Below are 23113 nucleotides of genomic sequence, written 5' to 3' on the forward strand. Positions count from 1 at the left end.
TATCCCAAGAGATTCCCTTCGGACCAATAAGAAAGAAGCAAAAAAAAGCATGTCCAAAAATCCTTGTTGCCAACAATGACAATACGGCGGGGATACACCCTACTGACCAACTGAGTACTGGCTCCACAACCATATGCTGATGACTGCCACTACCAAATCCTTGTTGCCAACAAGAACAATATTGCACTGCTGCCACTACAAGCGCCAAGAGCACTAACAATATTCTATATATTATTGTGATTATCCATATTATTTATGTCTGCAGACTTTGATTAAGCAGTAACCCACAAGAGGCATAGACAAGAGGATTATATCAAAGAATCTAAAAGGCGATGTCCTTGGAAAGCAACAACTACATAGAAGTGTGGACCATTGAAAGGAACTTGTGCAGTGGCTAACAAGGGAAGGGAATGAATGATGCATGGCCTTGGGGGTGTTTCTTTTTTCTTAGAAATTTTTACATCTTTTGAACAATTCGATTATGTTAAACTTTTATATTGTAGCTCATTATTTGGCCAATCAAGCTAGAGGTAACAAAACTTTGGGGTCCTATCATAGAGAGCATGTTGAACACTATGGTTATTCAACTTTTAATTTATATTCTTTCATTTTTTTTCGAAAAAAAAGAGGTCTACTAGGCACCCACATAAATGCCACTTTACCTGATTTCCAAAGACCAATCCCTATCAATTTTATTTACTCTGCATTTTATAAAGGTTATGATATATTTTAAACTATCTAGGGCTAAATTCTAAACCATTTGATAATGATGAGTTTTGTTAATTCGTGCATGAGCCATGTGTATAATAAATGCATGGATTACAATGTTCACCACTATAAGTTTATATACAATATTAATTGTTCGACTGAATTACAATTAAAAATGAGCCTATCAATCCTACCCACCGGAAACAAAAAATGAAACTATGGATTCCATACATTATAAAGAAATTTCTTATTGACACCCATTAAGTTATTAAATAATGGGAAGTAGTTTTCTGTCCGGGAGTGTGGTCTACGCCAGCACTCCCATGTGTCTATCTCTCTCATCCTCAAAACAAAGGGGCAGAAGTGTCTTTTCATATGGCGAGGAGAGAGATAGATTTATGGGAGTGCTGGTGTAGGGCACACTCCCGGACAGAGAACTTTTTCCCTTAAATAATATTAAAATTATAAAGAAACACTTAGTTCTAAGGTCATTTATACTTTATAAAATTTCAAATATACCCTTGGAGAGGGGGATGGAAGGCTAGCTAAATTTGTTTCCACACAAAAACTACAAAGAGAAAAGAAAGATGTGGAACTAAAACTAGTACAAAGACTAGGAATTTATGAAAGGAAAAAGATCTCAATGCCATCTGTGTAGGGATTCTTTCTCATGCCCTCTTAAACGACTTACACTCTCTCTTCTCCTTGACCTTGTGGATCCCTATTTATTGAAATTGATTCCCAAGATGATTGGTGTGACGTGTCGCGTCGTCAACATGGGAACCTTTACCCTTGTTTAGATTTACATTACTTTGGTCTAGAAACAACAGTCTGAGTTTGAAATGCTAACTATGAAAGCTAGTACTATTATTTCCTGTATGTCATTGATATTATATAAGCTTTCATAGGAAAATACGGGGGAGGGAGGACAATGAGGGGTCATGTAGAGGGCGGGGCAATTATTTTAGGGGGGCTGCATCTGGACATAGGCTGCACGCGATCAAATAACGTTCTGTTTATCAAAAATAAATAAACAGGTAGTTGTTCATACATGATCGGCCAATCGATTTGCTTTCCGCTTATTTTCCTCATTTCAATTCATGAAGGATATTGAAGTGAAAAAATATGCACTTTTTGACTAGTGGATGGATATCTTGAGCATTAGAGAAGTAACCAATTAATACTTCCATAAAGTTTAAGGTGCCAATTGGCTTAGCTATCAAGACCTGGGATCTAGGGATCTGGTGGTTATTGTAACTGAGATTTGAGATCTGATCATTACGCTTCAATTGGGTTATTCTATTCTACCTCTTAGAAAGAAAAGAACTTAAATAAAATTACTTAATAATACAGTGATACATTTATACAAAATTTCTACCCCAAGCACACGCAATGGAGCGGTTGATAGTCAAGTGAAGTCCAATCCATAAAATAATTTGATCTATGGACAACATCGTTGTGGTAAAGATCGTAATGCCAGAAGAATCATTACCACAGGGCATAGTGGGGGAGGTCATAAGCGTCTATATCAAGTCGTACCTTTACCTTATCCTCTCGTGAACGCTTCTCCTTCCTCCATCTCCCCCATATCCCCAAGTAAGCTTCTTGGGCTAGAGATCGCTATGTGAGTGTCTGCTCATGTAGCGTCTGCATCAGTGCGTGGTCAATGAGACCATGTACATGCAGGAACATCAACATAGATGCAAATTTTTATATCATGGGGTAGGGTGGTACTTTCGTATGCTCTTATGTCTAGGCACAGAAGCCATGTGACCAGGTAGCATTCTTTTCTCCTTATTATAAAAATAATTTCCCATGATCGAAAATGAAGTTATCATAAATTATGTTGGAAATTCGCTTAACAAAAAGTATCTTGTTTCGTATAAGAATTAACTTAACAAAAACTAAATTAGGTATTTTAATCTAAATATAAGGACAAGCTAACTTACAAGTTATTTTTGGTGATTATAGCATTATATATTAACAACGGTCAACTCCAATCAACAAATACATTGAATAAGATTCCAATTTATTGGGTATTGGCAATTATTTAGGATCCCAATTGGTCAACTCTACTACTTTTCATTAAATAATAATAATAATAATAATAATAATTCATGATTATTAATTATTAGGAGAGGATATCCCACGCCACCAATATAGGAGAATCTTTCATGCTACATTAATCCAAGTGCGCCAAACAAGTTTGCCAACAAGGGTCCATGTTAGAGTTAGGATGTCTTGTATTCCATCGCATGGGTTAATTGGTTAATTGTTCTTGGCCTTAATCTTGCAAACCCACCTTGTGTGTTATCTTCATTACTAGAGCTTTGACAAACTAGTGGTCCATTAGCAAGTTTCAGGGGTGGTAGCTTCTAATGCAATTTTTTTAGGATTATATGGGTATTCGGTAGACTGTAACTAGATAATGTATTTTTTTGCGTAGAAATTAACTTAGATAATGTTACAGTAACTTTATGGTGAAGCATTGTAAAATCTTATAATAATGAAACAAATCTCATCTTACCGTGGATATAAACAATCTTGTCCACCTATGTTAATCTTGTCCATCTACAGGTTGAAGATGAGAGAGAATGTCATCGTCAATCCAGACGCTTAGCAAATGAGAGGGTGTGGAAAAGTATTCCACAATGCCGGTGGTGGGGATATTTCCCCTAATTTTTTAACTAATAAAGAATAAGGGAAGGATAAGTACCGTCCACGAGTGGAATTGGTGTCAGATATCGCACGCACGGAGCTGTAGATGGAAGCTATAAGTTGACCCACTCTCTCTATTCAACACCAGTTTCTACTTTCGACTCTCTCTCTCTCTCTCCTTACCCGAGGAAAGGTTCTGAACGTACGGTTCGGATGAGAGAATATCGTAATGCTGTTTCGGTCCAGCTCCGTCCATATATACGCCCAAGAAAATCTTTCTCACGTTTCCTTATTTTTTACCGACCGTCATATATATCTCCTTCAACCCCTAAAAATCTTTCCTTTAGTTTTCTCTCTCTCTCTCCTTTCTATCTGTGTGTAACGCCGTTTCTGCTCCTCCTCCTCTCTCCTGCTCTTTCTCGTCCTCCCTATCTTCTCCTTTGTAGCGCGCCGATTTTAGTCCTCAAGTCACTCCACTACAAGGTACAACTCTAATAGTAACCCATTTCTATAACTTTCTGTTCCTTTTTCTGGTTTTCTTAGTCTTAGTCGAGAAAACGCAGAAACTTTACAGAGACGATTTCAGTTCTGAATTCTCTCTACAAGGTACAGGTATAGCTACTGATCTATGGAGATTAGAATCCATCGCCTTGTAATTGTTTTCTTAGTCTGATAAAAAGGCAAAAACTAAAGCCGCTTTGTGAAATCCCTTTTTTCTTCAAACTTTTATTCTTCTCTTTCTCCTTATTTGATTCTGATAATGTGGGTTTCTGGTTTCTTTAATTCTATTCTAACCAGGATTTCATCTTATTATTGAATAGCTGGATAAGCTGGCTGTGGAGAATCAAGAACAGAAGATCGGGGTAGTGAAGGCCAAGCAAAAGAAAGTCATGGTAAAAGGAAGAAGTCCCTTAAAATCATTTCATCTAATAATTACTTTTCCTCCATTACTCTTTATATTTTTGTTTCAATATTGTGTGGTTATTGGTTTAGGTGAGCCCAATAATTCGAATGGAGAACGATGAACTGGGTCCTCCATGGTTAAAGCCGATGTTAAAGGCCACCTACTTCATTCCCTGTAGAATCCATGGAGATTCCAACAAGAGTGAATGCAACTTATTTTGCTTAGATTGCATGGGAAATGCCCTTTGTTCTTACTGTTTGATCCATCACAAAGACCATCGTGTTGTTCAGGTTTGTTTTGTTTCAGATGGTGGTTTTGTTTCTTTTTTCTTCTCTCAATTTCATTGAAATTTGGGAATTAGAAAGTTTTTTTTTCTCTTTTTTTCTTTTTTTTTTTGAAAAAAAAGAGAAGAGAATCTAATGGACTTTTGGATTTGGGTGGGGTGTGTGTGTGTGTGTGGTGGCCGGGGGATTGAACTTTGTCGGTAACTACTGATAATACCACCAGATACGGAGGTCTTCCTACCATAACGTGATAAGGGTTAACGAGGTTCAGAAATACATCGACATATCTGCCATCCAAACCTACATTATCAACAGTGCCAAGATCGTCTTCCTTAACGAGCGTCCACAGCCAAGGCCTGGAAAGGGAGTCACCAATACCTGTGAAATCTGTGGTCGAAGCCTTCTCGATTCCTTCAGGTTTTGCTCCCTCGGTTGTAAGGTCATCTTCTAATCCTTTATGTTTACTTCATTAATTCTCTCTCAAGATTTGATATTTAAGTCTCTTCAAATCTAATTCTCTAGGGTAAATACAATTTTCTTTCTATTTTTAGCTTTTCAAACCCAAATCTTCCTATTATTACTATGGGCCAGTGGCCATTTCTTGTGCTTGTCCTAGTATATAGGCAGTAAGATTCCTCCCACATTCTTCGTATTTATTGATTATGGAGTATTTTTTTTGGTCCTTGGGTTCTGAAATTTGCTTTGGAGTCTGAAAAATGAAGTTAGAATTGTGTTTTATTTCATTGCTTCTACTCTGTTTGTGTATTTAAAAATGGCCATGGGTTTCATTGTTGATCAGCTGGAAGGAATGAAGCGCGGGGACCCAGAGCTAACATTTAAATTGAGGCCAAAGCATTGCCGAGATGGTATGCATGGGTCGGAGTCTGAGGACTCGTCCACCACAAAGAAGATTCGAAGGACTTTCATCTTCAACCGGGCACTGGAGGGTTACCATCGAGCAGGAACTTCTATCGACGGCGAGATGTACTCGAGCTCAAGTGATGATGCAGCCAATAACATATCGCCGGCGACTCCTCCCATTGTCAATTATGGAAGAGCCAGAAGAAGGAAGGGCATTCCTCATCGAGCCCCCTTTTGAAGAGAACCCCCCCCCCCCTCCCCAAAAAAAAAAAAAACCTGTAAAAAGGAAATGGTCATGGAGATAGATAGATTTTTATATATAAAAATCTGTACAGGGTATAGTTGTGAAAAAGAAGAAGAAAGATATAAGATAGGAAAATGAAGGAATGTAAAAGGAAATAAACCTAGGAATGTCATTTGGGTTCTCTCTTTTTTGTAAATAGAAGAATGAAAGTTGAAGTGTGGGTCTAGATCATGGAAGGGAGAGATCCAAATAGTGATCATAGTAGCAGATAGATAGATAGATAGATAGATAGATGGAACAAGAAGAAGATGATAGAATAAGAGAAACTCATCTTTTCTTAGCTAGGTATAACTGTGTTTGATAAAATTTGTAAATATTCATCCTAAAGGGGATATATATTATTATTAATATTGAAAGCCCTGCTATCTCTGTATAGCTCAAACCAACCTAATACATAATGTAGTAGAAGGGTTGGTTGGATTTGTAGGGCAGTATGTTGAGAAACAGAAGAAGAAGAAGAAGAAGATAGTGGCATTTTCTCAGATGTACAGAACATCATCCATGCATGCAAACATGCCTGCCTGCTAATAATAGTTTGTGTATTATGCTTTTCAACATTGTAAACCACAAAAAAAAAAAGGTTATATATATATATATATTCTGATGCTTTACAATGTTCCTTATGTTTGATTCTCTTTTGTCCATTGGAAAGATAAATTTTATATGTGGTATAAACAAACTGGTCTATATTTTTCTGTTGCATTCCTTCATTGATAAGCTGAGTAGAACTCCAAAGACCTAATTAAGACCTCACAGAAGGCCAGGAGACACCCATATTGTTTGTTGAAGGGAATTTTGGGTTATAAGGAGAAAGAAGAAGAAAGTGGTGTTGGTCACTGGTGTGGTGTGTGGGGTTGTAGTTTTGGATATGATTTTCTCTCTCTGTACTTTATCTCTATTCCTTCCTTCCTTCCTTCCTTCCGTCCTTCTTAATCAAGACGACACCTGTCCTTTTGGTTGTCTTTTCGAATTTGGATTCTTTATTGCCAAGTTGCTCGGCAAGATCATGCTACCTAGACATGAAATTGCGTGCAATGCCTACCTTACCCTCACTTGAGCAAAGCATTTGGATAACAGTAAGACAGGCAGTGGGCACTGCCAAATGGTAGGACAGCACGATCGTACCGAACAGCTCGACAGTAGAAGATCTGGATCCGGGTCTTTCACTTCGTCATCTTCTGTCATGCCATTTATATACGGTATCAGTCAGATGCTTTTGGGGGTTGTAAAGAACTTTGCAATGACGCGTGGGCCGTGGGGTACCCCAATTGGCTGCGCGCATTACCATTAATTATATATATATATATTTACTATCAAACTGTAGTTTTTTTCAACCGTGATATGATGGAGAGATTTTAATAATAAAACCACAATCATACAACATCACAATTCACAAGGGAAGGAAGAAAGAAAGAAAGACCGTCGCTATCGTCGTTACGTCAGTTATAATGGTTAGGATGAGAAGAAGGGGCACCAGCCACTTCGGGTCGTCGACAGCCCCACGGAGAGAGAGAGAGAGAGAGAGAGCAAGAGAGAAGAAAGAAGAAACGAAGTGGTGTGGGGTGGGGCAGGCACTTTGGGATAAAGTTCCAGATTAATAAAACTTCAAAGCGTATGGTGTTGGTGGTGGTGGTGGGTGCCGGCTCCTGTGCATCCGGGCAGCCGGGCTGCATATGCAGCGTTTGATTTAAGGCGGCGTATTTTGATCGTCTTACTCTTGTCCAAGTGTCTTGCCGAAGCAAGAATAAGACGGTCAAAGTACAGTGCCTTGAGTGTAGCGCAGAGGCTTGAGTCTAGTGCTGCACATGCAGCCCGGCTGCCTAAATGCACAAGATCTTTTTCGGGGTGGCGGCGACGGTGATACCATTTTAGTATACAGTAATGGTATTGGTAACTTCTGTACTTGATATCTAAGGTTCATAATCGTTTCACCATTACGTCGTGGACCGATATATCATGATACCGATACCTAAAATGAGTGGTGGTGATGGTTGGACCCACTCGATGATCTGATCCCCACTATTGCATCAAGATTTGGCCAAGCTTCCAAAAAGCCAATCCTATGGGTTTGTTTCTGCTGGTGGATTGAGAGTTGATAGGACATACTTACATCCCATGATCGGTTGGTGAATGTAGAGGAGTTGGGGAACTGGGAACTCAAATTACTCTCCACTCTCCTATAATTCACCCACCACCCCTTTCACCCCCCCCCCCTTTTAATTGGAATTGGAAACAGAAAATGGGCAGTGTCCTGTCCTCTCATTGGTCGTTGGGTTTGGTCTTTTGAGGGGTTTTGTTATTTAATAGCTCATCTGTATGTTTTTATGTTGTGGCCAGGAGATATTAGATGGATTCAAATGGAATGGGATTCTTAAATAATAATAAATAAAAAAAACACTATTTGTCCATCCATTTAGGTAGTTTTGTGTGGTGATGAAATATTATTAACAATCAGACAATCGAATGAAGTAGTGGTTAGTATGAGCAGTAGGAGTGTGGAATCTGGACTCTCAAAATGAATTAAATAAAAAGAAGAAGAAAAAGAATAAGAAGAAGATGCTTCGAGTTGGTTCGGGGGCTACGGCAGATTGATAGAAACCGGGCGAATACGAACAAAATTGTAGCTGTGGATACACGCAAGGCTTAAAAAAGCTCCATTAGTTTAAGCTACAATAATAATACTTCCAACTCACTTTCATCTTTCTATTTCAATACTTATTTTGGTTCACGTCTCTCTCTCTCTCTCTTACTCACAGGCTTCAGCAGTTGATGTGATACCCCTCCACTCTAATCCAAATTTATTGGATCAGACTCTCTCTCTCTTCAATTTGGATCTTCTATTGTTGAGCTGCCCGGCAGGATCTTGCTGTTTAGACACAATGAAGTATGCAATGATCGCCTTACCTCTGTCTGAGCGCCTTGCCCAAATGGGGGTAAGGCAGTCATTACGTGCCTCACTGTGTCTAGGCAGCACAATCTTGTCAGGCAGCTCGACAATAGAGGATCTAGATCTCTCTCTCTCTCTCTCTCTCTCCTACTTAGTATCCTCTCTCTACACGACCGTGGAGATGCACCTCAAAATTTGACTCTTAAAATTGATAATTGACAAAGAGCGAGGGTCTTGGTTGACATGGAATGGTGACTGCCAAAAATGGGAAGATATTATCTACTATGTACAATAAGAGGTGAAATAATTATGATTCTTAGGGTTTGCATGATAATAATTCTGTTTTTGGATCATGTTTCTATTTCAGAAATGACTTTTTGTATTGTTATTATTGGGTTAAATTTTTCTACAAAAACAACGTGTGTGATAACAGACAATATAATTTCTATTTTTGGATTAAAAAAGAAACAAACACATATTTCTTATGCACAATAATTTCTATTTCTAGAATTTTTATAAAAGTCATGAATACCCAAAAATTTGATAGAGATGGCAGTGATGGGAGTGGCAATTGTGGAGTGGGAAGCGACAGTGAGGTTGGTGGATATTGTAGCGGCATCGGTAATGGAAGTGGTATTGGAGTTTTCTTTTTTATTTTTTTCAGCAACTTTTTGTCCCGATTTAATTCACAGGAGTAGAAGAATGAAGCGATGTGAAAAAACGAATTTTTATTTTGTTCCCAGAAAAATAGAGAAACATAAATTGTACGTCATGAGTTGCAGAATACTTTTTCCTAAAATAAATAGTGAAATTGCCATATTTCTATACCAACAATGATCATTTTAAACCATTTGGGATAGATTGAAAAATGTTGATGGTGGCCAATCTAACATTGATTTGAGTTACAGACCTTTAGTATCATGAATTGAAGAGAACCCCACTCGTTCACTCTTATTTTTCTTATTAATTAATTTATTTTTGTAATTAAATAATAGTCTAAATCAAAGGGTTTCAATTTTCAAAGCATGTTATAACTTGGTAGACACGCAAATCCACCATAGAGAAGGACCTCCCCCACCTTATGACACCTCTCTCTCTCTCTCTCTCAATTTATGTTTACACTATATATCGTCCTCTGTGGAGCAACACAACTCGATCTAAGAAGAAGGAGAGAGCCGTGAGGAATCTTAAACCCTACTTGAACGATTCATCCATCCAGGAGTCGGCTTCCATAGTCTTTATGATCTTCTTCCTCTTTCCTCTTTCCTCTTTCCTCTTTGTTATTTGTAATTTCATGCTTCTGAGTTTGATTTATTTTATAGGAAACATGCATAGAGAAGAGTAGTTTGTGTCTTTTTAACTAAATAAACTAACAATCATAGAAAAGATGAGCAATGAGAGAGATTCCTTTCCACTTTCCACTTTCCACTTTCCACTTTCCACCCTCCATTGCGCACCACTGAAACTTTATCCAATTATGATACTGGGAAAAAGTAAAAAAACAAAAGGCTCTTTCATTCTTAGAGAACAATAGAGAAGGTGAAGCAATAAAAATTGTTGGAGTTTTCTGTCTGCTGACGTGGTGACACAGTAGTCCCTCTTTGTTTGTGAACGACCACGTGACAATATTCGTACCTTTTATATTATTTTCTTTGTTTGTGAATGGCCACATGTCAATATTCTTGTTGCCCTTGTGGATCCCTGTCTGGCCCATTGTGGGACCTAGCACCCAAATTTTTTTTCTTCTTTAAAGGCATCACTTATCTATTACGAAACTATGGTTATCTTTTCTTTTTATAGCCTACACTCAAGGTCTAAGGGAAAGGTAAATTTAAAATAAAATAAATCAAAGAACAAGGTGTATGGACAAAGTCAATAATAGAGTAAAAATTATGGTTTTAATAACAAAAAATCATCCTTATGTTTTTTTTTGTTTTTTTTTTTTGTGTGGAGAAGTCATCCTTATATGTTCAATATTTTTACATCCTTTCTCTACAAATAGAAGTCTTTTCTGGCCATATTTGTTTTCAAGTAAAAAATCTTTAAAATGAAAATTTATCATAAAGAGAGGTTTTTTTTTTTCTATTGTTTGTTTTTGTTTACACTCTCCCCCTCAAAAAAAAAAAGAAAAAAAAAGATGAGACATTTTACATGTGGAGCACTCCTCCAAACTTTCGTTGATAAATTTTCCATCCAAATTAATTGGACATAAAACCTTCAACCTTCGAAATGGAGAATTTTACTCTCTGACTTTATTTGAAGATTCATAAACAAGGTTAATGGTTCATTCCCAAAAAAACCTTAACAAGACTAAACAAACATTGTAAAATCCTTAAGAACAATTTCCATTATATTTTGAATTTTGTGAAGTAATGGAGCTTCAAAAAAATTCACATGAATTTTTATTGCTTACAACACATTTTTTTTTTCACTTGGAAACAACTGGTGCTTTAGAAAAAAAAATTGGCTCTCTACAATAACATTGTCAAAGAGAAGAGGACTAAAAGTAAGTGGCAAGAGATACCACGGGTGAAAAAAGAATGTAGATTTTGGTTAAAAGAAATATAAGGAGCTTAGGCAACATGTTTACATATTTTGCTACTAGTTGGAGGGGCAAGGATACTTGTGGGGAGCATAGTCCCTCAGCATTTACCCCGGAACCTTTCCGTTGCCTTATATATCTATGGGTGCCCCTCACCCAAAGATCAAACTTTTGGATTAGATATCTACAAGAATCATAGTTGAAAAATTAGGTTTTGACTCGGGCAAAATATCCGAGTCAAGTCAAATAAATATGAAATCTGGTCAAGAGTCGTGAAGACTTGCCCAGGTTTAAGAACTGACTAGACTAGAACAAAGTCCATTCAAGTTTTGCCTGAGCTATGTGAAACTTATCGAGATTGTTTTTTTTTTTCTTGGGTCATATACTATTCATAAATCATAAATTTGACTTACAGTTAAACAAAACCATAGAACTTTTATTTGTTGTCTTTATTTGCCCCCCTCCCCTCTTTTTTTCACATGTGATTCAATCATAGTCTCAATCTCTCTCCAATCGAAGAAAGAGAAGAAAGAAGATATTAATTAAAAAAAAATAAAAAAGCAAAAAACATAACTTACCCAGATCAGGTTTGACTCGCCAAAACCCACAAAATTTTTAAAATAGGTGTTGAATTAAATCTAGTTTTCCGACTATGAGAAGAACTTGTAAACTACTAAATAAGAAACCGCTTTTTCTTTTCCTCTTTTCCAATCAGTTTGATTCCTATCCCATCATCCTAACTTTTTGTGGGTCTTTCCATTATGGTTAGGTCAATCATCTAATGGTATTTTCTGTTCATACCATTTCATTAATTTCTGAATTACATGTCTTTCGAGTATATGAGATATTATTTGGTGATAATTAGCTTGGCAGTTTGGGTGAAAAGATGGTATCAATAAATTTTTTTCATTTAAAAAACATGTTACTAATTAAAAATCAGGATTTAATCTCAATATTAAAGAAGAGGCTTTGAATGTTTTATGTGAGAATAACAGCCTTCCTAATACTTTTGCAATTAGATCAATGAAAAAAATTAAAATAAAAACAGAAGACTTAATTTAGTAAATGTCCCCAACTATTTCCAAGTCAACTGCAGATGTAGTTTGTCAACTACTTGGCTTTTTATTAATAAGCATGATAATCTACACGAAAAGAACTTTGATTAGAATAAATGTTCGCGTTCAAGTAGTCAATAGAGTAGGAAGTCCTTTTTTAGCCAAATTTGATCAAAACCATTTTTTAAGTGAGAGAGAGAGACAAGATTACCTATGTCCCTATAGAGCTGAGATCTACTTCACTATCAATGGAGAATAGGACTACAATCACTCATCCTCACAGTTCTCTCAAACAAATTACAAAGAAAGAACCTTCACAACTAATCTATAGTGAAACCCTACACAGGCCGTTTAGTCTTAAAACATTTCAAGCCCTACAACCTCTTAACTGCCTTTCGGAATCAGTCCATTAATGCAAATGATAGAATATAAAACATCGATCTTATCCCAACAATATGTGCTGTCCATATTGAGTCATCAAGATCACCCATCATTGTGGCTGAAAAATAGAAACCATTTATTAGGGAAACTTCCCTGAAGAAGGCTTTATAAAATAACTTTCAAAAGACCTCAAGTTCTAGTAGGTAGCTAGCTGACCATTGAATTGAATGATGACAACTCAATTACATTTATTTTCCTCTTCTTAATTAAAAAACCTTCGGGTCAAAAGAATCAACCCATACCAATCACAGTGACAGTTCATCAACCTAATGGTTATCACACCAAACAAAACAGAAATAGAAAAATCAAGCCAAGCAATGCCGCAAAGACTGATCTTACAACTCTTTCAACCCCTCCCCATCCCAATCTACAAAGAAATTAATGATGAATACCCAAAAGGTAATCTAAATGGTTAAGTTAGTGTTGTGTACAAATGTCGAAATATGAGGTAAGATAGCCCAAAACCTTCATTTTCATTATCTTTTTACTTGTGATGAATCTTAATAGATGCATCAACATCATCTCAAGGGTTGAATGAAGCTTTTATTATTACCATAAACCAACATAGAGAGGACCAAAAGAAAAGTCGCTTGAGAATTGAAATTGGCTTCTTATTGCAAGCAATTACAAAGTTAGGCCAAAATATTAATTAGCTTTACTTTTCTTTTTTTTTTGGTAAGAATTAGCTTTACTTTGACAACAACACTCGAGAGCTACATGTTTCCTATGTTGCTTTCCTTCTCCTACTCCTCATCTTCCTCTACAGTTTGTCCACCAATATTTTATCTTATGGAAAATGGTTTGTGTGGGTAAGTGTGGCCCCCACATCGAGACTCAAAGGAGGTTAAATGACAGCTCCAACCCCATGAAAAGCGGTATAATACTCACCTTGTTGATGCTTCTGCGCATACTTCCTTTGGCCCCGCAATGTGACATGGAAGGTCCACGCTCCCCCATACAGAACTCTTCCCCCTTATCTTATTAACAAGTTTCAGGTTACCCAAGGCATCAACTAGAGCCTCTCAACTCCATCCTTAAAGTTTTGACTCTTTTTTAGGCCAAGCCCAACCTTGGCACAAAGCAGATAGGCCCAACCAAAGAGGTAGTCCAGTAAATTCGGGTAAAAATGCTCAACTGCCCACCCCTTAGGGCTAAGTGGCTAACTTTAAAAAATCAATAACGAAACCTATGAATTCTTTTGTTAAGAAACCTTTTATAAGCATCTCTCTATTAAGCAAACCTTCTACTCTTTTACTATTATTTCAAATTTTTTTTATTTTTTATTTTTGTGTTTTTTTTATTTTCCCACAAATTATTTATTGCCCAATTAAAATTTTTCGCTTATATTTCACCTTTTTGTTACATTGATTTAGGCAATTATCTAGCATCTGGTAGGTTTGGATATCACTGAATTTTTTGGAGACAAAGATGCTAAGGTCTGGAAAATGATCTGAATTTGACATATATAAATTTTATAAAGTTCCGAGGTTGGACCATGGTTAGCCCAAAACCCGGTCCCCTATTGAATTTGGGCCAGACAATATGTCCAGACTTTTGTTGTGCCCTATCTTGGGCTGGGTTTTGGAGCCAAATGTCAATCTGAGTGGGACCTGGGAAAGCTTCGGGATCGCCTGACCCAAAATTAATCCCTACATGTAGCGTAGGATTACAATGTGAATGAGCTAAAGAATTCAAGGACAAATATTGGGCTGAAAATGTAACAGCCCCGTGAATAGCATTAAACCTAACACTTGTTTTTTTTTTTTTTTTTTTTTTTTTTGTTTTAGAATTAAAGCCCACACCTCAGCATGACCCGATGTTGGATTTAGTGTTAATAACTGTGGCTTTAGTTGCGACTTCAAGATGTTATGGGCTTTCAAGTTTTGTAACTTGGGCTAGGTACCCTGATGCCACACTAACGAGCCAAAAGATTTACCTGATATATGGGCTCCCATGAAACAGGAACGGACTTCGGAACTAACTTTGACTGGTGCTGAAATTGGGGTGGCCTGTCTTATCCTTTAGGCCCAGCCCAGATCCTGAATGAATTCATGAGCTAGCAATCCAAGTAATTGAATTCACCAAAATCTGTTGTGTTTGGTATGGTATGCATTTTCCGTATAGAATATGGGTCTATAACACATTCTAAAACCCATTATTCCACTGATGACTGATTCATTATGGCACCTTCACAAAGATGAACTGTAAGGTTGTGTTTGATATGCATTCTCGGAATAGATTCTGAGTCTAGAACATATTTAGAAACGAGATACCTGGTGGTACTAATCCCCTCTTCCTTTGATGCTTCTATTTCTGGAACAGAACAAAGGAAGGGTATTAGAATGAGTAAGGTTCAAGAATAACATCCACATTATTCATGTCAAATTCTATTGATTCTGTTTGGTTCCTACGTTTATGTCATGAAATAATGTCTGGTGAGCCTCAAATTTTGTGTATGCCCAGCACAACCCACACTATAAATCTAACCATGCTTTAAATTTAAGCTCAATCCTATAATACCACATTTCAAGAAAATGCAATGAAAATTGCTAGGGACATTAGCCTTTTTTTTTTTTTTGGTTTTTTCTTTCAATCCACCCTTCTGTTTGATGAAGAACAGAAAATATTGAGGTGTAACAAAACAGTTTGATATATAAAGGGGCAAAGAGGTCATTTCAAGAGAGAGCCTATGTACTCTCCATTGTAAGCTCTGAGAGTGTTTTTTTCCTATAGAAAATGATATAATCACATCCATTGTTTGGCATATCATTAATATAGGCTACCAAATTTGACATATAATTGAATGATTCGATACGAAGGTAATAAATCGCAGGTGTGTGGATCCCTTCCTATGTCCTCTCCTTTCTTTGCTAATTATAGCTCATGTCTGTATGTTCTGTGTAACACATTTTATAAGTAGAAAATTGCCATGCCAAGAGTGTGGGGATTCCTTCTCATGTCCTCTCACATTCTAACTATGTAAGAGGCACACTGATACTCTCTCTCCTCCTAAATCTTCTTGGCGGCCTTGTTGGGAAAAAAAAAAAGAAGCATTCCCATTGTGCATTTGTGCTAGGGAGGGGAATGGGAAGCCAAAATGGAGGTAACAACGTGGTGGGCACCGGAGGACAACTGACCATGTATTTCATGAATGCTTTGCTTTAATGTTTCTGCTTTTTCGATTTCCTCGGCTTATGTTAATTAATGAAATTAAAAAAAAAAAAAAATTGTTTTTTGGGTAAAATTTAAAAAAAAATTAATAATAAAAATTTAAGCATTAGAAAGTCTTCCAATTTGAAAAGAAACAAGAATATTATGCTTTATTAAGCTAAAAACTTTGTATTATTTATTTGCAATAGTTCTGAAATACCTACCCCCATTGAATGGTGGACTGTGGGATTGGATTAATGGGTCTATGATTAACTAATTAAGATTAGGCTGCCTGCATTAGATCTTAAAGACCAATCTCGTAGATGGGTCCTCAAGGCTGAAAGCAAACCTGCAATATAAAAAGCTTTTTTTGATAATAATATAATAAGTTGACTTCACAAGGATACCTATCCAGAAGACCAAATATATCTAAAGAAATAATAGGATAAATTACACATCACCTTTTGGTTTTCAAACGAAACTCAGATCACCTCTTAATTTTTGAAAAAACTCAAATCATCCCCTTTACAGTAACGGTGTTAGTCTGTTGTTATTTATTGGTATGAAAGGATTATTTTACCCTTGTACTAAAATATTAAAATTAAATTTACAATACTACCCTTCAAAATCTATGTTTAAATGTCAAGGATAATTTAAAGATTTAAATTAATCTAACTGGCTGACATCATCACTTAATAGCATAAAACTAATGGTACGAACTAATTTGTCGTATTGGGGTTTAAATTAGGGAGTGATTTGAGTTTTTTCAAAAATCAAGGGGTGATCTGAGTTTTGTTTGAAAACTAAGGGGTGACATGTAATTTACCCAAGAAATAATTATAAAAAAAAATGGGACGAAAATTCTTTACTCCATCAACCCGAAGTGGTCAGAAGCAATTGACTCCAAAATCCCTGCCCCTTTGAAGAACTGCGATCCCAGATTTAGTTAGGCGATTTGACATGTCTTGTTGAAACATGTTTGGAGGTTTTGATCACTTGATGAAGTCCTCTCATCCACATTTAGTGCTTGGCATGCACCACCACCCCCTGAACTCCCCTCCCCCTCTAACCCCCACCAAAAGTCACCCTAGTAGCCTATGAACCCTCGATGGGTTGAGATCAAAAAATAAATCTAACCACTCCTCTCGTACAAGGGGTTTTTCAACAACAACCCCTTGGTCAAAAATATTTTTTTGATAAGATACCATAAAAAGGTCACCTTACTTGCGTATATTCTTTAAGGAATGAATCGTAGAATGTGGAATACTCTTTTCCTTTCACATAGGATTCTTTTATTATTTTTTCTTTTTAATTTTAAAGTTTATGTAAATCTCATGAGGAAGATATCATTTTCTACATTACTATTGGTTTGACATATAGATTTCACCTTATAATAATGTCATGGGGAACCCTCTCCCATTCTTTTATTTTACTATAAATGGAGGACTATTTGGGCACCGAGCTATTGAGATATATACTTTTTTGGATCAATTGTATTGTGGATTTTTTTATATGATTACTAAATTTTTATCTATCAAGATTTTATTGTAAGATATTTTTTTTTTATGATTTCTTCAATAAATTAAAAATATACTTCTTCTTTTTCCCCTATTTTTAAAAGATATCTAATTAATTTGATGTCATATTTGTATTGTTTTTTATTTACTTTTAAATCTACCTCATAAATAGATTTAAAAATAAAATGAAGAAGTGAGCCTGCTTGACGATGATTTAAGGAATCGTTATTGGATCGATCGTATACAATTTAATCTGTATAGATATAATTTTTCATTGATATCGATTTTTGACCTATACGATACCAATCCAGGGTATTGACCATTGGTAAAATGTAAAGAAAACCAATTTAATTGAAATTTAAGGGTAAAACTATGAGATTGGATCAGTTTCTCGTACAAGGTTTTCATAAAATATATGAGAATCCGAGAACTTGATTGATCCATGTTCTAAAATTGGCTAACAAGGGCAAACCCTATTAGTATAACCCTGTGCCCGACTCGGTTCTAGCTAAAATTTACGTTTAGTTTTAATTTCATATATGAAAAATGTAGTTAGATTTTCGATTTTCCATAAATGTCAATCTAAAATGACATAAAAGCCCCTACATCCCTTATTTGATGGAATTATGGGAAAATCTCGCGTGTTTGAATACCTTCCCTTTTTTTTGGGTAAAGCTAAAATTCACACTAGTCATAATATGGAGTGAGTGTCATTTGTGCATTTGGGTCTGGGTCTAGGTCTTGGTTAGGATCGATCCACTTCGTTATATTTATTTCTTGCACATCAAGGAACTTAAAAAAGGAAAGAGAATAAAGAAAGAAGGGTACCGAGTAAAGCAGCTAACGCATCTACAAATTTTTGCTGCTACTCTTATAGTAGGAATGTTCTTTACTACAAAGCTAACAGCCAAGGAAATAGAATAATTCACTTCTCATTTGGGTTCATAAATACTCTCCTAGGTTTTTGTATTTTCTAAAATACCCCATAAGATCCCATTTCCTTGGCTGCCAGCCTTGTAGCTGGAACATTCCTGCTCAGCAAAATTTAGTCCGTCTACGCGTACGTCCACAGTCGTTCTATTACCGCGTCATTGCTGAGGCTTCTCTTCCAAGTATCCACCTCACTCTGACCCCACCATAAATAAATAATAATCCACGTTCCTTTTCCCCTCTTCCAAGTACCACCTCACTCTACATTCTCTCTTTCTCTCTCTCTGCTTCACATGCTCTGCCTTCCCTCTGCTCTGAAGATTGAACAAGTTTGTCTCTTTGTCTCCATCTCGACGTCTCTCAAAGCACACACACCCACACAAACACTCTCTCAACAGCCACTCTTGAGGGGAGATGGGATCATGCTTCTCGTCAAACGCCACTGATGAGTCCCCCAATCCATCCATGGCCAAAGTCATCTCTGCTAATGGCAAGCTCCGTGAGTATCCAATACCCGTTACAGTATCGCAGGTACTCGAATTTGAGACCTCTTCCTGCTTTCTCTGCAATTCCGATTCCCTCTTATTCGACGACTACATTCCTTCCCTCGATTCCTCAGAAGAACTTCAGGCGGGACAGATCTACTTCGTCCTCCCCACCCGTCGCTTACAGTATCGCCTAACTGCTCCGGATATGGCCGCCCTCGCTGTGAAGGCCAGCACTGCGCTCTCTCAGAGTATCAAGAAAAATGTTGGATGGAATAAGAAGATACGGATATCTCCGGTTTTGAAACTGATCAACAACCAGGTAATCGGGATTATTGGTGGGTTTAATGGATATTATGAGTATGATGGGTTTAAGACTTCCAATGACAAATCGAGAATCGGCCGGGTTTCAAGATCTGAGTCCGTTAGGAAATCGCAGAAAAATTCTTCCAGGCGAATCAAGAAGTTTGCTATTCAATCGTTTCGAAAGAGGTTGAGCACCATTTACGAAGGATCGGAGATCGATTAGTTCTGGGGATTTTATTCGATCGGATCATAATCATCGAGAAAACTGAGATGATACATGCAGAGCATATGTCCTTTTTTTTGTTTTAGCTTCTTTATAAAACCCCTCTCCCGGGTCATTTTGTTTGAGTCGACCCCTTTTGTAAAATTATCAGGCTCAGACTTTCAATTGGCAGCATTTCATTTTTCATCTTTTATGAAAGTTCTCGAGTGTTAAATGGACCAGAAATGAAATTATAGCAATGAATTGGAGAAACTGCAACTGACCAAAACCTGTTAAAACTCATTTTCCGGTGTCTGATGGTTAAGAGATTTCGATACTGATTTAGTTGGGAGGTATGAATCTTTTAAGTCTGTTTCAAGGATGTAAGTTGGAGAGCTGGACTAGTGAAGGATCTGTGTGTGGAAGCATAAGAAAGGAGCCACTGAAGAATTGAAATTTTGAAATTCAAAACCGCCCCCGCAGATGAATCCTCAATTATCTTAGGGCTGTTTGGGTGTGATTTTTATTTCAATTTCAAACAAAAAAATTGAGGGAAATTTACACATACCACCCCTGAGGTTTGACGAAAGGATATTTTCACCCCCCAGTTTTAGAAAATTCTGCGTACCCCCTGAAGTTTGCAAACGATAACAAATAAGTTCATTCCGTCAATCCATGACTAACACTGTTAAAAATTCGACTTGAACTGACGGAATTGCCCTTACAAGGAATTAAAAAAAAAAAACACCTGCAACTCATCTTCCCCAATCGATTTTAAGGAAGATGAGTTGCAGGCTTCAAAACCCTTTCAACCTTTAAGGAATTTAGCAAAAGTGTTTTAGCTTGAAGCTTGAGAAATCCAAGAAAATATATAGTTTATCAACAATGACTTACAATATCAAATGGATCAAAATTATTTTTCCATCCATTGCGGATATCAGATTCCTACAACTACTCAACAAAGCTGAGCGAAAACGGATGATCCAATCATTACATTCTGGACACAATAACCTAGAACTAGCCAGCCATTGGATGGTTTGCAATATACTCAATAGCGAGGGGGCAGGAATTAATTTTATCAACCTCCGTATCTGGAATCTCCAGCTTGAACTCCTCCTCTAAAGCCATTACAATTTCAACAGTATCCAAGCTATCCAAGCCTAGATCTTTCTCGAAATGGACATCTAGGGTAACCTTGGAAGGATCGACCTTGGGGAAGCACTTGACAACATCGAGAACTCTCTCAATCACTTCTTCCCTCTCGAGATGATTGTCTTCATGGGATGACATCGACCGAATGGAGTTGCAGAGATTCCATGCCTGAGATCCCAATCGATCTAGTGCCGCAATTTGAACTGGGACTCGACTGTGGCGGAGAATCGAAGCTCTCAGAGCCATCTCTCTCTCTCTCTCTCTCTGGCTCTCTCTCTCGTTCACGCCCTTGATCTCGACCTCCCTTAAGGAATTTAGGGTTTCAAATTGGGGAAAAATCCCAAATCAAAACCCTTTTGCGCATCAAAGTTTTGATACCCAACCTGATTGATTCTTGACTGGAATCCAAGAGAGGGAAAGGCAGAATGACATTAGATGTTGAAAGGGTTGAAAGGGTTTTGAAATCTGCAACTCATCTTCCCCAAAATCGATTGGGGAAGATGAGTTGCAGGTGTTTTTTTTTTTTTTTTCTTGTAAGGGCAATTCTGTCAGTTCAAGTCTAATTTTTAACAATGTTAGTCATGAACTGACGGAATGGGCTTATTTGTTACCGTTTGCAAACCTCAGGGGGGTACGCAGAATTTTCCAAAACTGGTGGGTGAAAATATCCTTTCGTCAAACCTCAGGGGTGGTATGTGTAAATTTCCTAAAAAATAAAAGGAAAAAAGAACGCTTTCATGTGGTTACTACACCTAAGACACAAGAGCCCGTAGAAAGACTGTTCAGTCCCCATTGAAATAAAAAATCTCATCAAAACCAATGCTACTGTGCGCAATCTGTTGCCCTTAAAAAATTATGGTGTTTGGTCTGATATTTACGCCTTATATACGAAAAATTGAAATCAATTTCAATTGAAATAGTGAAATACCTGAGAACTTGTTCTCAATAGTTTTATTATTCCCTTCACTCGAATTAGCATGTGTTAATAAAACTTTATTCTAATTTGTGGGTGCAGAAAACTTTATTCTACTTTCTATTTATATTTAGGAGAAAGTTTCCCTCCCATCAACAGAGTAGGGTTCACCCACCCATGTAGGATCATTACTACACTGTTTTTTGCTGCTCAAAGTCAATAATACCTTTTTTTTTTGTTGATAAACTGCTTTATTAACGCTGGAACAATGTTCCAGACCAATCGAAGTACAGAGCTAAAGAAATACACTCAGGAGGATGAGACAAGCAAACAAGATTGGATTGAGAATTAGAACCAAGCTTAGCTAAGATATCAGCAACTGCATTCGCTTCTCTAAAGATAACTGGCATTCCCCAAGTAACCGATGCCCAAAAATCAGTAGGATGAACTAAAGGGTTTCCAATGGATCAAAAAGCACCACATTAGCAAGGAATTCCACAGCCCACAAGTCAATTTAAAAATAAAAAAGCACCACTTAAGCATGGATTCCGCAACTAGGGTTCGACCAGGAAAAAAAGCCAAATTTGCTAAACTAGTTTTTAGATAGTCAGAGAATTCCATTATCTCATAAATCTCCAACATTCATTCTAAGTTTCTTAGCTCTATCAATTCAATAGGTTGCATATCAACGACCTATGAGGCCAAAAGGATCCTGATCAAGATTAAAATCCAACTTTTCTCAAATCCTGCCTTTGAGACACCTGATTCTGTATGTCCAGCAAGAAATAAAAACCACATTCAGACTAACAAGTATAGCTTCAGCCAAACATTTCAAAAAGTTGATTTCACTTTTATTTTTAAACAACCTTAGATGTTATCTATCGTGCTTGGTCTCTCATCTACCTCAATTTTCAGAAAAGCTAATCAATTCACTACTTGGAGTAATAAAGTCATGAACAACAACTCCATTTGACATCCCACAGAAAATCACTAAAAACTGTAAAAGACGGACACCTGACACCAATTGAAATTGCAAAATGTTCATAACAATTTTTTCCATTGAAAAGGAAAATAGAAAAGAATGTAAACAAAAGAAATTAGTAATTCTACTCTGTAAACTGAATATAGTGCAAGAAATACTCACAAATTATGAGCCATATGACACAATAGCACACAAATATACAAACAGAGAGGGACAAAGACAGAGCATTGAAGAATAGGGTTAACGGTCAGGGTTTTCAGAACCAGAGAAAGAGATATCAAATTTTTAGCGGCAGCCGGCCAGATAAGGAGCTTCAACCGTGCTTTGGCCCAACCTGGGAGATGTTCTCTGTTCTTCACAACAAAATCACAATTTCTCTTCGATTGGAGTCTGTGGAAGTTGAGATAGATGGATTGAGAGGTAAGGAAGACCCTAAAATTGGGAGTAGCAAGCAAGGGTTTCTCAAGCGCACACAAACACACATGGAGAGGAGTTCGTACCTTCAACAATGGCGATGGAGGCGAGTTGCAGGAGTTGAGGTTGCTTCGGGTGAGAGAAAAGCTTTCAATCGCAGAGAGGAGAAGACGAGTCTCTTGAGGATTTCTTCTAAGTGAGAGAGGACCTTTCAATCACAGAGAGGAGAAGACGAGTCTCTTGAGGATTTCTTCTAGTTCATACCTTCAACAATGGCAAAGGAGACGAGTTGCAGAAGTGGGGTGAGGTTGATTCAGATGAGATGGGAGGTTTCAATCGCAGAGACGAGAAGACGACTCTCGGTTTGTCCTTTTTTCACCAACAATTATCGGGCAACAAGTTATTGTAAGTTGAAACA

At 37.1% G+C, this 23113-nt stretch overlaps 3 protein-coding genes across 3 annotated transcripts; 2 read left to right on the top strand and 1 right to left on the bottom strand.

Annotated features, from left to right (window-relative positions):
• The first annotated feature begins 3856 nt into the window (after positions 1–3856).
• Positions 3857–7247, top strand: LOC122661016 (protein RGF1 INDUCIBLE TRANSCRIPTION FACTOR 1). Its single transcript, XM_043856310.1, has 6 exons — positions 3857–3978; positions 4165–4259; positions 4360–4560; positions 4778–4993; positions 5354–5653; positions 7231–7247. The coding sequence occupies exons 2-5, from the start codon at positions 4257–4259 to the stop codon at positions 5651–5653; spliced, it is 720 nt and encodes a 239-aa protein (XP_043712245.1). The 5' UTR covers positions 3857–3978; positions 4165–4256; the 3' UTR covers positions 7231–7247.
• Positions 7248–18655: 11408 nt separating this feature from the next.
• LOC122661816 lies at positions 18656–19255 on the top strand. The gene has a single exon (XM_043857331.1). The coding sequence runs from the start codon at positions 18656–18658 to the stop codon at positions 19253–19255; it is 600 nt and encodes a 199-aa protein (XP_043713266.1).
• An 883-nt stretch (positions 19256–20138) lies between these two features.
• LOC122662125 (acyl carrier protein 1, mitochondrial-like) lies at positions 20139–20689 on the bottom strand. Its single transcript, XM_043857690.1, has one exon. The coding sequence runs from the start codon at positions 20630–20632 to the stop codon at positions 20252–20254; it is 381 nt and encodes a 126-aa protein (XP_043713625.1). The 5' UTR covers positions 20633–20689; the 3' UTR covers positions 20139–20251.
• Positions 20690–23113: the final 2424 nt, after the last annotated feature.

The sequence above is a fragment of the Telopea speciosissima genome, chromosome 5 (genome assembly GCF_018873765.1).
Source record: "Telopea speciosissima isolate NSW1024214 ecotype Mountain lineage chromosome 5, Tspe_v1, whole genome shotgun sequence".
Classification (NCBI taxonomy): domain Eukaryota; kingdom Viridiplantae; phylum Streptophyta; class Magnoliopsida; order Proteales; family Proteaceae; genus Telopea; species Telopea speciosissima.